Raw genomic sequence first — 12,672 nt, 5'->3', positions numbered from 1 at the left:
GAGGTGTTGAAAAATGACCTTGGTGGGTGAGCACCGTGGGCTGGTTCTGTTCCTGTTTTTTGTACTTTTGCTCTGCATTTCAGCTCAGATCTACGTCATGCAGATTAGACCTCAAATTTTACACTCTGTGGCTTTCATGACAGCAGACTTCCCTCTGCTTTTTAATGTTACTGCTTTTTCCATTTTTGTAGTCAGTGAGGAACATGTTATTGGTGCTCACATCACCTCTGACTCTGGTCCCAAGCCTGCCCGCACTCAAATGTCCCGATAGCTTGCGCATCCGAGTTGTTCAGTGGTATCATGTGCCCATGTCATTGCACGTGGGCAGAAGCAGCCGGGGGCAAGGGGGATTTAACTTGAAACATTCACATTTGGCAATAAAGTATTTCAGAATCCTGATTTTCTTTTACTGTGCTCCTAGGGACTTTCATTTATGGAGAAATTACGTAAGGCCGTATGATCGGGCATGGTACTCTGGTTCTGAATTTGCAAGATTTGTTTGAGTTTGACTAGGGGAAAAAAAACCCCTGGAATGTTAATTTTTTTGGTTAAAGAATTAAAATGCCAGATTATTTTTAACTTTATCTTTGGGGTAGTTTCTTCGTAGTATTTGTTTGAGAAATACAGTATTCACCTTTGAAAGCAAATGGTATTGTCATATCTGAGTTATTTTGTGTTGTTTCCATTACTGTCAGCAAAGACTTTTCTTCTCAGTAGTTCCTGAAGTCTGCTTTTCCCCTGAGGTCTCCTTTGATATGAATATCCTTTTGGGGATCTGTTGTTTACCAATTGTGTATTTTTTCTAAGCTAACATCTCCGTGTTGATGTAGGCACTGAAAAAATTCAACAAAATAGGAAAATAAATAATGCTATTAGAAAAAAAATAATCCTTTCCGTTAGGCTACCTCCCATATGTTTTAATGATACTATGTTTCTCTGAAATTGTCTCAAAATCTGTCTCACTGTTTTGATTCCTTCAGTCACATTTTTCTACTATCTTTTTATACACCTAAAGACAAATTCAAAAATTGAGATTTTTAGATATGCCATTACACTGACATCTTTTTCTTACTGTGTCTGCCTGACTCAAGGAATGAAACTATTTGGCGTAATGTATTTGTGCCGTAATCTTTGCCATTGATTCTAAACAGAGAATTACGCCAGTTAAGGTAAAAAGATTTTTCATTTTGCTAAGACTAAACTAATATTTGGGTCTCCATTTATCTTAGTAGAGGCATTTAAATTTTGAACGCTAGAAACTGCTGTTGGGCATCTATCAAACTTTTAGATCACAGCTATGTCAAACCTCTCAGAAACTGAAGATTAACGTTTTACAGCGATGACTGTAATGTATCCCACAAAGAAGCTCCAGAGGCTTTGAAAATTTGCAGTTAGTATGTCATTTTTAAGTTAATATAAGAATATGAAGTGCCCGTGGAGGTTTTGGATTGCCCGCGCTGTGGGAGCGCAGGTCGCTGAGCCCTCTTGACTCTTTGGCCAACCTTGGGAGGCCGAAGCTCTGCGGTGTTACGGGGCAACCCAGGAGAGCAGATCTCAGCTGGTGGTGTCCAGGCAGATGAGAGCAGGTCCCAGCTACCTCCCCAGTGCCGCACAAGTGGGATGAGGCTGGGCGGGACTGGATGTGTCTGGAGTCCCATCATCTCTCCAATGTGAGAGCCTGGTGGAGAGGGACCTTCGTGGTGTCCACATCTGGGCCAGCAGCTGAGCCTGGCAGCTGTTCTCCCAGAAGCATGAGCAGAAGCTCATCCTTCTCTGCTCCGAAGGAGAGCGCATCTGAGATCTGCCCCTCCTCTAGGGTGAACTCCTGGCTCCAGTAAAGCCAGCGGTAGAACTGGTTTTGGCGGAGACGGGATTTTTGTTCCTGGGGTTTACCGGCTCTCTGCATGGCAATAATCTTGCCAGGGGACAGTTTAGCTCTAAGGAAAGCTTTTATTCTTTCACGTAATCTACAAAGACATCTGTAATTACTGCTGGTAACTAAGGCAACCCAACTTTATAGTTGATGCATGCATGCATGCAGCAGAGCTACGGGTTATGGGTTTTTAAAATACCTTCCTGTTGGCTGGTGTGTGGCCGCGCTCAGTGCTGCGAGCCTGCGGGTAGCTTGAGCCGAGCCCTGCTAGTGGGTCTTGGAGAGGAGGAGCACGGTGTAAATGGGGTTGTGATTAGCTGCGCTGGCTTAATTGGGGACTCCCAAATCAGGGTTTGTTTGTTCTACTTGGGAACAGCATTGAAAGGCCACGAAGGAGGTGATGGTGGGGTTGGCACTCTCTGAAAGTAAGAGCCTCTTTGCTTATTTTAGGAGAATCCTGCTGTGCCCCTAACGAGGATGTTCATCTGGCCCAGGGAAATTAAATCATTTGTCTGTTCGCTCAGTGCATGGCCTCGGATAGCCCAGGAATAGAACAAATTGCTCCTGGCAGCCGGCTTGCGAGTCCCACTGGTGTGGTAGGACATCAGCTACGGCAGTGTGAAGGTGCTGGGGGGAAAGTCTCTGTGGTCACGGCGCGCAGGGGCTCCTGCACGTCCCCGTGGTCTCAGCCAGTACCTCTGATCAGAGGACTCTGTTCCTCCTTTGCTTTGCTCCATTAATAAATAACAGTGTAATAACTGTAATAATTCTTAGCATTGTAGGGAAAAAAACCTCAGAAAAGTGCTATGCAATGCACTGGTTTGGTGTTCTCGGGGTAGCTTTTGCTCTGTGGCAGGTTGCATTGGCTTGGAGCGTTTAGGTTCTTGCATTTTTATGTTGGAAATGTGTTGGTGATCTCTGAGAGTGCGTGCAAAGGGGTGTGAAATCTTTCTCTCAGATAAAATCATCCTCCGTGCGTTACTGGAACACAGTTCTGTGGGAGCTGAGTCAGTCTCAAAGATGAGTTAAAGGCTCTTGGCCATTAATTTTTTAAATGTGTTTTTTATGTGAGTCATTTGGAAAAACTTTAAATAGCATATCTTGATTTTTTTTTTTTAAAACAAGTTTTTAACCAGACAATTTGGGGTATTTTCTTATGGTCAGCCTTTAGCAAAATGTGAAATCCACCCCTGCTAATAAAGCTGAGGATGTCTTTTAGGATGCTTTTTAAAAACTTACTTTTCATGCTTTTTAAGAGTAACTGATTGATGTTTTTCAAAAATTCTGAAGCAAGGTTTTTGCTTTTAAAATACACAGACAAACGTTGGTGGGGTTGAGGCTTTATGAAGGCTTCCTGATCTGACATTTACTTTGGTGTTCAGTGAAACTTGCCGTGTCCTTTGAACTGTATCCCTCGCTAGCGGAAAAGTTTGAAAATAATGAATCTTTGGTCTCTGGCACTGGAGTGCTAATAAATAAATCTCAGTGGCGAGCTTTTTTTTATTAAAGCAGTCTCATGATTTTTGTGTGCATCACTTGATTTTGGAGCCCGCGAGGTCTGCCTTTGACAACGACCGAAGCGGTGTCCCGCGGCGGTCCAGCTCTCCCGCCCCAGGAGCGATGGGTACAGCTGTCCCTGCCACCACCTCTTGCTTTCACTTTCTTTTTTTTTTTCTTTTTTTTTTTTTTAATCGTTTGTTTTGTTTGCTTCCTGTATGTGTTTCAGCTTTGGAGACTGAAACCTCGATGAAGTCACTTGCACTTCCAGAACCTCATTCTTCACTCCTTGGCTCCGGCGTGCCGCGAGGGCAGGTCTAGCTGTTTGAAAAGCAAGGGTTTACGCTGGCGTGTTTACAGTTGTGGTCAACCTTCACTTGGCCTAAGATTTCAACCAGGGCTTTTGATAGATACAGCGCTGAGGCTCAGCTGAATTTGTCTGTGTCCCTGGAGCAAGGAGACTCCCTCGGGTCTCTGTGCAGACCTGGGGAAGAGCCGAGTGCCGGCACTGCTCCGTGCCCATGAACGCCGCTGGTGCTACGTGGGGCACAGAATGAGTTCAGCTTTCTTCGGGCACGGAAAAGCTGGTTGTGTCCTTGCCCGGTACCAGTCCCTTGAATACTGAATGTTTAACAAGAGGTACTCGTCTTTCTGACTTTTTTTTAATAATCCAACCATACTAAGCTAATTGGATAATGACTGTAACGCAGTCTAGGAAGTTGTCTCCCTCATCTGGGACATGTGCTGAGTGATGTGCTCAGCCTCGCGACTTCACTTATGACTGAAAATATTTCACTTGCTCAGCAGAGTGAAGGAATTGGTCTTGGCTGGTTTTTGGCATTAACCTTTGTCTCGGGCACAAAGCTGGAGGCCGCTCAGTATGCAGGCGTGTATTCGAGCTGTGTGCAGCTTGGCTGCTGTTCAGCGTCTTGTTTCTAGAAGGACAGTGCAGCCCACTGAGGACAGCCTGGGGGGGCAAAGAGCTTCGTGTGGTCTTGGGGGTGTCATGGGTTAGCCCCAGCCAGCAACTAAGCACCACGCAGCCGCTTGCTCACTCCCCCTGCCCCGATGGGATGGAGGAGAGAATTGGAGGAGTAAGGGTGAGAAACACTCCTGGGTTGAGATAAGAACAGTTTAATAATTGAAACAAAGTAAAATAGTAATGATAATAACAATATAATAATGATAATAACAATAATAATATTGTTATATATAATAATAATAATATACAAAGCAAGTGATGCCCAATGCAATTGCTCACCACCCACCGACCGATACCCAGGCAGTTCCCGAGCAGCGATTGCAGCTCCCCGGCCAACCCCCCCAGTTTCTATACTGCCCATGACGCCATATGGTATGGAATGGCCCTTTGGGCAGTTTGGATCAACTATTCTGGCTGTGCCCCCTCCCAGCTTCTTGTGCCCCTGGCAGAGCATGGGAAGCTGCAAAGTCCTTGACTGGCATAAGCAGTACTCAGCAACAACTAAAAACATCAGTGTGTTATCAACATTCTTCTCCTCCTAAATCCAAACCACAGCACTATGCCAGCTACTAGGAAGAAAATTAACTCTATCCCAGCCGAAATCAGGACAGGGGGATGTGGTGCTGGTAACAGCCACCGGCCAGGAGCAGGCAGCGGGGAGGGTGTGATGTTCAGCAAGGGCTCCACGCTGTCAAGGGGTTGTAAATTGTGAATAATTGTGTTTTTCAAAGGCAAAGTCACTGTGTGTGAGTATAGGTGTATATAGATATATGTGTGCATGCGTACACACCTTAGCAGAGGCTGGCAGACTGTTCTGGGGAAGGATCCCTCCACCCTTCCCTGGCTTCGTACCCTTCCTCAGACATCATCTTCCAGTCACCGGTAGATTCAGGATGCTGGGCTGCCCAGACCATTGGTTTAAACTGATTCAGCCTGTTCTTTTATTGTGATACAAGCCCAACTAAGAAGGGTGGCAGCGAGGAGGGGACAAACGTGAAGCTGAGGGAAACCGTCCTTTGGAAGGAAGACTCTGAGAAAGTCTCCAATCTGGTGCATGGTGGTGAAGGGGTTACCTCCGGAGGTCTGCCGTTCGTTTGGGGTTGGCTTTTGACACGAACAACCTTGCTCAATTTGTCTTGTTTGCCTTTGCCTGCTGGCAGGTTTGAGGGGTGAGCCGTGGGTGTAAGCAGAACAGGGACCTGGCTCTAAGGGCTGTTTTTTTCATAGGTGGAAACCTTTAGCTCAGAGTGATTTCACACACTTCCAGATCAGGGAGGTAGAGATATTGACCTCATGTCAATTCTGTATAAAGAGCCAATGCTCCCAACAAAGTAATGAGGACGTGTATGTGCCTTAGGCACCTGTTGGCCTGGTTAAATGCAGCGCATAACTGGGTGCATCTGGTTTGACATTACCTATCTAGCTAGTGGTTCTGATAGGAAGGTCTGCTTTAATAATTCTTTCTATATGTCTCAGTGGCACTAAATGGACGTATTTCTAAAATGGAAATGGGATGTGGCCTCTGTAAATCTAATGCTTTGGAAGCTGCGCAGGGGGTTTTAATAGTCCTTTTCTACTTGCCTCTATAGAAGAAGATACAAGTTGTGTATTGTATGCTTGCGTTTTTCAGACGGGGCGTTGAAAACTAAACTTCTCTTTCTCTGGATGAATGTTAAAGTATCCACGGTACTCCTGTAGTTCCCAGTGCTGAAGTCTATTTCTATTCAGTGAAGCATGTATGCTCTGGCTTGAATTTCAACTTATACTGCTTTCCTGGCCTGAAGCCTGTAAGGCTGGGCTTTGTCCTCAAGTGTTTGGCATTTTTTCCTTTTCTTCCCGGCTGACTGAAATGTGGGCTGGGTTGGCTTTCAGCATCCATGCAGAAGTAGCTGCATTTCGTGATGCTCTTCATACGGTGAACCCACGCCAACTTACAAACATGCAAGTAACTCCAAGCATAATACCCTGTGCTGCAGTTTTATGATACCTTTTTTTTTTTTTAAAGTGTCATTGAATCAAACTTTCTACTCCTTTTTTTCCCTGTTTTTAGCGTTAAGCAGAGTTCCTGCTCCTCTGAGGCAGCTGAAGATGAAAAGGACCAGCGCACAGTGACAGTCAACCCCTCTCACATGAGAAAGGCATTCAAAGTCATGAATGAATTACGGAGGTACACATTCAACTTAATGGGCACCCTCTCTGGTTTAGCAGAAATGTGCTGATTGGAACAGAAAGGCTTCTGGGAGACTTAGGAAAAAAAAAAAGTGCCATCTTTGTCACAGCTAATGGTTGCGCGTAGGGTATTAATAAACGAGTAGGAAGAGACAGCTAAAATATAGCCCTTATGTGGTGGGTTGCTCTTCTCAATCTCAGACCTCTCTATCTTTCCAGCAGAAGGAAGCCAGCTGTGGCTCAAAAACATTACCTGAGCAATAGCCTTCATTTATGGATGATAATTCATTTAGTCTTTTCCATTACTTACAGCAAATTCAGCTGTAAACTATGTTCTTAACTGAGCTAATGGTCTGAAAACCAATAATAGAACATTACAGACATTAAGACACCTACGTATAAATACAGACCAAAGATTATTAACGTACTGTTCTTATTCTCTTAAACTAGCACTCCAAAATAGGGGGTGAAAAAAAGGCAACAACTCAGGAAGAATGTCACCTCTCTACTTGCAAATTTAAAAATCCTGATATTGGTTAAAAGAGAACACCTCAGTCTCTACACAGCTGTGTGGGTACAGGGAGAATGGAGGCTGAAAAAAGTATCAGCAAACACAGTCTTCAAGAACCACTGTCATCACCTCAGCAGTGCCGTGGCAGTGGTTAAACCCAAGTTGTTTCTTGGTTGTTGTTGCTATCCCACAAACCAGTTAGAAGTTCAGCGAGCATTTCTCCAACTAGTTCGTTCAAGTCCTTTACCATTCAAATAGGGACTTAGAAACCCAATTTTTAGAATAATTCCTGTGGAAAGTACATGTGTCATACACATGAACGTATGTGCTCCCTCACTGTTCAGATGGTATGATGAAAGCAGATAACACCCTTTACTCTTCCTCCAGACTCAAAGTACTCAAAAGATGCTGTAATAGCCACCTCTCTTCTGTGGATTAAGTAGTTTCCCAATATACATGTTCTCTCATGTGGAGAAGGTTTAGCAATGTCTCCTTCCACAGATGTCTGACAGTGATTCTCAGTTGCATAGGAACAGAAAATGGAAATATCGTTCCCTTGTAACAATTACATGAAGTGGAGTATGGGGTTGTGTTTTGTTGGTGGTGTTTTTTTTTTTTTTTTATTGGCATCCCTCCAGTCCTTTCTTTGTGCTGAAAGCAAAGGATCTGAAAACAGAGGTTTGTGCAGCTATATTCAGAAATCTATTGTGCTACTATAATTCCTTTGTTAATTGAAGCATAGTGGGAATAGCTGGAGACTGACAATGTTTCTTAGTGCCTGTAGTTAGCTAGATCTTGTGCAATACTGAAGTGATAAAAAATAGAAGACTGAAAGCTGCCCTTAAGCACCTGTTTGATGTTTTCTTCTTCTGGGCACTCCTTTTTGTCAGCTCCTGCTGCTGTTCTGGAGTATTCAGTTCTCATGTCTATTGTATGTGCATTGAGCTTGCAATCCGTTAGGCTGTCAGCAATCAGTGTTAGTAGCTACCTTGGATAATAGTGCCTCCATTCAGATGCATCCAGAAATCTCAGACAGAGGGGTCTAGAAAAATCTTGCAAAGCCTTTATCCTATTTGCTATATGTTGCTCACTTGAAATTTTTAGCTTTCAAATGTAGGTGAAATTAATTTCATGAGTGGTACTTCAGATAACTATAGTCCAAAGAGGAATTGAACAGAGCGCCTTTTGCATAAGCTGAAGAAAATGAGGAAGCCTCCATTAAGAGGATGTTAAAGAGCTTCCCTCATTGCCAAACTGGGATGAATGTAGAGCACAGACTACCAGTTCGTACTTCTTCCTCTTTTCCAATTATAACCCTCCATTTCACAGATGTTTTATTTATGTATTCCAGTATGTGGGGAAGACATATGTAGTCCATTAGAAGCTCCATGTGTGTTTATTTGATATGCAGTTTCCTAAAGACAAAGTGCAGCGTGGTGATAAGCATTTCTGAAGAAAAGGTGACATCTAGATTTACAGACACTGATCCTTTTTCAGGCTTGACATTTGAAAAGAACACCTTATTTTGCATTTGTATGCTCAAACATCTTAAACCAACTTATTGGGAGGCTGAGCACTTCTAGCTGTCTGCATCTCCGAAGCCCTGTGCAAACATTAACTAATGAATCCTCAGAGGACATACGTGGGGCTGGTAGAAAAGGTCACTAGTTAATGAAGTGACTTTTCCAAAGCTGTACAATGAGTCAGTGGGGGAGCTTAGAAGTTTTCTGGTTTCTGTTTGGAATCCTGTGCTTTATCCCAGTGACTCTTAATCCCAGACTAATTCATGTGGTAAACAAAGTCCTCCCATGGATAAACTCCAGTGATTGACATCTCCTTACTGGGAGACGGCTGGGGCAGCCTCTGCGCTGGTCAGTACCAGGAGATGTTTTGGTGGTCATGTTCTGTAGGGCCGAACATGGAAGGAAGTGCAGAAATAACTTCATTTTTCCACTCTTACCTTTCCCCTGTGGAAAGATGAAAGCGCTGCTGGTGTTCCCTTGCACGGCTATTTCTTGTCTTATAGATTTACTAGAGCTTGGCTCCAGGTAGTGCCCAAACTCTTAAGCTCTTCTGTGCCTTCTCCAAGCCCTAATTGTTTGAGAGGTGGAAGGAGACCCATACCCATCCATTCTTCGGGCAGCATGTATGCCTAGTTGGCTACCAGATTTTTTTTTTTTCTGGAAACAGCAGAACCACAGGCAGGACTGCAGCACTGGGAGGATTCAGGCTTTGCTTTGCAGGCAAACACTGGTAGGAGCTGGTAGCTGAAGGATTAGAGGACCTTCCACTGGGATTTGGCAGAAGCTCAGGTGCCTTGTCTGTAATGGTGGGTCTTCTGCTTACTTTTTCAGGCTACACTGACATAGCTTTTTGCCTGACCAGGAGTTCTGAAATGATCTTTGTCTTTTCTGGTGTTTTTCCAGCAAGCGGCTCCTCTGTGATGTGGTGATTGTGGCTGAAACTGTGGAGATGGAAGCCCACCGCGTGGTCCTTGCGGCCTGCAGCCCTTATTTTTGTGCGATGTTTACAGGTACTCTTCTTGACACCAGACACCGTACTTGGGTTGAACGGGCCATTGCAAACCCAGAGGCTTCTGGTTGTGTCTCCGGCAGGAGCTGCAGCAGAGGCAGTAGGCATGGCCTGTGGGGAAAGAGTTTCCTTGAGAGGAGAAGTATGGTTAGGTCTGCAGTTTGCTAGACTTGATGGATGATGTTGGTCATCCTTGACGAATTCCTTGAGGCACAGTGTATGGATGTGGGGTGGTTGTATGGATGTGGGGTGAGTGGGTAGCATATGAGTCACAGGAAGGTTATTATGAGGTTTGGCTCACTGCTTTTTGGGTTGGTTTTTTTTCCCCCTCTTAACAAGACCTTGGGTCATGAAAACACATCATTAACATCAAGCACGTGTGCAATGCCCTAAATGTTCATGGTGCACATCAAAGAAGTCGCTGGCACAGGAGTTGTAGTTTCAAGGCTCAGCCCTGCCGATGCCAATTTGCAGTCATGAATGTTTAATCTCCTGTGGCACTTTCTGCTGCTGCCCAAAATAACACCGTTCTCTCGATCCCAGTGTGTTTTAGCAGCTCTGCCTTTTTGCAGGGTGCGTTGCTGCAGTCCGGTATGTTTTGGTAATGGCAGATGCAACATCAGTGTGAAGGAAAGAAGAGGACAAAATTCTTGCTCTGATCCCTATAGCATGGGCCCTTTGGAGGCTGTGCCCAGGTGGGGCAGCAAAAAAAGCCATGCTAATCCCAAGGCAAGGGAGTGACTGACTTAAGTCATTCTAGTAAAATTAGTCTGGTCGGGAGCTGCTGACCTTCCTTTCCTTTTTCTTGCCGTACTTTCCAGGATAGAAACTGGCTTATCCAAATGCAAAGAAAATGATTGTATGCTCCAGGGAGTGGTTGTTACCATCCCTCAGCTTCAGCATAAATGAGGCGTGGGGGTTTTTCCCCCTGTTTCATGTTCCTTTGCCTGTGGTCTAGGGGTTGCTTCTTCCTTTTTAAAAAAAGGAAGCCTTGGGGTTAGACCTGGTTTTATTTGTTTTACTGAAGTAGAACACAGTGTTTCTCAGGAAAAAGCTTGTCATTTGGGAAGCTTTTTTTCCCTTCTGTAATGCAGGGGGGGAACCTGCGGTGTAAACAGATGTCTGAATGCGAGACGAGATGTGAGGTTTGCCGTGATGGCTTTGTCAGCGTGGCGAGCTAAGGTGGAGAGCGTTTGTGCTTGCTAGGGCACTGGCACCGCATGGTGGAAGCGGGCATTGGCCATGGTGGCGAGGCAGAGGAGCAAACCCTGCGCAGAGGCAACCATTTGCGCAGGGCACCTCGGCGAGGCCTTGTGCTTGTGATGTTCGTCCCTGACGAGCAGCTTAAAATAGAAAAATTGGTGGAAAAACGGTCTGATCCTTAGAGGTCATCTGAGCGGGAAGGCGGTGGCGTGGGGCTGCTCATGTTTCCATGCAGGAATTCTCCGGGCCGTGTAATCCCTCACGCCGCGAGTTAAACAGTAATCAGCTAACCGCCGTCATGTGGCTGGCTCGGCAGCTCCCCTGGGCTGGGTGACAGCCTCGGCCGCCGCCGGTCCCCTCCCGCTGACACATCCCCGGGGGCAGCGGCTCAGGCAAAGACCAGTTCTGCCTTTGCTTTTGGTCCAGTTAGTCCCAAATTTCTAAAGTCTGTATCTCCCTCTTGCAAAGACCAAGCGTGTGATCTCCTTCCAGCTGTGTGGTGGTTCACTCTCTGTAGGGGGAGATTTTAAAATCGCACCTTGAAAATTAGTTTGGGTTTTTTTTTTTTTCCTTTTTTGCATTGCACATCAGCAATGCAACCCAGTGACCCGGGGGCAGCTGCACAGCGTGGGTGTTTGCAGAACTGGGCAGGAGCTGCTTCTGCACCCAGTCCCCACCGAAGGAGCTGCTTTCTGGGGGCTTGGAGAGCTGGAGGGGTCCCCTGGCAGTGCCGGCAGCCACGCGGTAGTGAATGATCAGTGTAAAGCTGTGAGCAGTGGGAGCCAAACTGAGACCTGCAGCTCATCCACCTTTGCCTGATGCTTGCTCTGCAGGCCCTGTCCCTGTACGTTGGGCCTGACTTTGGACTCGTGGATGACCTTGGGGTCTTTCCTAAACCGTCTGGTGTCTTCTGGTTAGGCGTTCCTCTTTGAAATAGCCTCGGGAAGCCTGAAAATAAGCAGGCCTGTATTCCATTTGTATCTTCCACTGCTGAGGGAGAGATGGCACCCAGCACTTCCTAACTGAGTGTCCCTTCCCCTGCTGGCTTTCTCTAGAGCATTTTGGATGGTGGCTGGTCCTCGTTGGCACCATTCTGTGGGGATGATTGGGGACGGTAATTTCCATCCATTTAGAAGAAAACACAATAGTTTCAGAAAGGACGAGAGATACTTCGGTGATGCTGCTAGGACTGCTCCTGTGAGATACGTGGGGGAACTTCAGAAGTGCTGAAGGAGGAAGCAGCAAGGCAGAAACCTCCCTTGCAGGTCTCGCAAGCCACTTCAAAGTGCTCGCCCCATGTGCAAGAGGCTGTGGTTTTGTTGTTCCATTGAATGGTGGACACTCGTATTCTCCTTCGGCACATCTCTGACTTAGGAAGCAATAAAAGCTGTAGCTGTGCGCTGGGAAGCCTCTCTGGAGTGCAGTATGTAGGAGGCAGGGCAAGCTGCTGTTTTGGGTAAACAAGGCACTGTGAGCTGCTGCAGTTTTGACTGTAGTTTATCTTGTGACAAACCAGGAGAGCCCTGCTCTCCCCCTCCCCTCATGAGCAGAGGGGAATGGAGAAAGCACTGCTGGGTGCTGAGCGTGATGCATGAAGGGCTTGCCTTCACGAGGGGCTGGTGTTTGCAAAGTCTGTCCCCTGAAGAGGGTCTGCTTGGAGCGACTCCGCCTGTTTTACCTGCCTTTGCTCCCTCTGTGCAGCACCTCGTGCAGGGCAGCCCTTTCTCAGCACAGCCTTTATGTATGAGAGATGATGCTAGCGCTTTGAATTATTCTGTAATTAAGGTATCGGGTAAGGCTCGAGTCTGACTTGTGAAAGACATCCTAGGGGTTGGGTTTTGTGGGCTTTAAGGTGTGGTTTTTCCTTCTGAAAGGATGTGGGATGAGACGCCTTGATTGACCCAC

The 12,672-nt window shown here is 46.0% G+C and overlaps 1 protein-coding gene across 1 annotated transcript in view; it reads left to right on the top strand.

Moving 5' to 3' along the window:
• The window catches only part of KLHL3 (kelch like family member 3), a 47,017-nt gene that overhangs the window by 1,845 nt on the left and 32,500 nt on the right, over positions 1–12,672 (top strand). Inside the window, exons 2-3 of the mRNA XM_075715129.1 lie at positions 6,403–6,519; positions 9,459–9,565. Of these exons, the coding sequence (XP_075571244.1) occupies positions 6,403–6,519; positions 9,459–9,565 (224 nt within the window). The remainder of the gene's footprint in view (positions 1–6,402; positions 6,520–9,458; positions 9,566–12,672) is intronic.

This window comes from Pelecanus crispus, chromosome 8 (genome assembly GCF_030463565.1).
Source record: "Pelecanus crispus isolate bPelCri1 chromosome 8, bPelCri1.pri, whole genome shotgun sequence".
In the NCBI taxonomy this organism is placed as follows: domain Eukaryota; kingdom Metazoa; phylum Chordata; class Aves; order Pelecaniformes; family Pelecanidae; genus Pelecanus; species Pelecanus crispus.
This window is presented reverse-complemented; position numbering and strand designations above follow the sequence as displayed.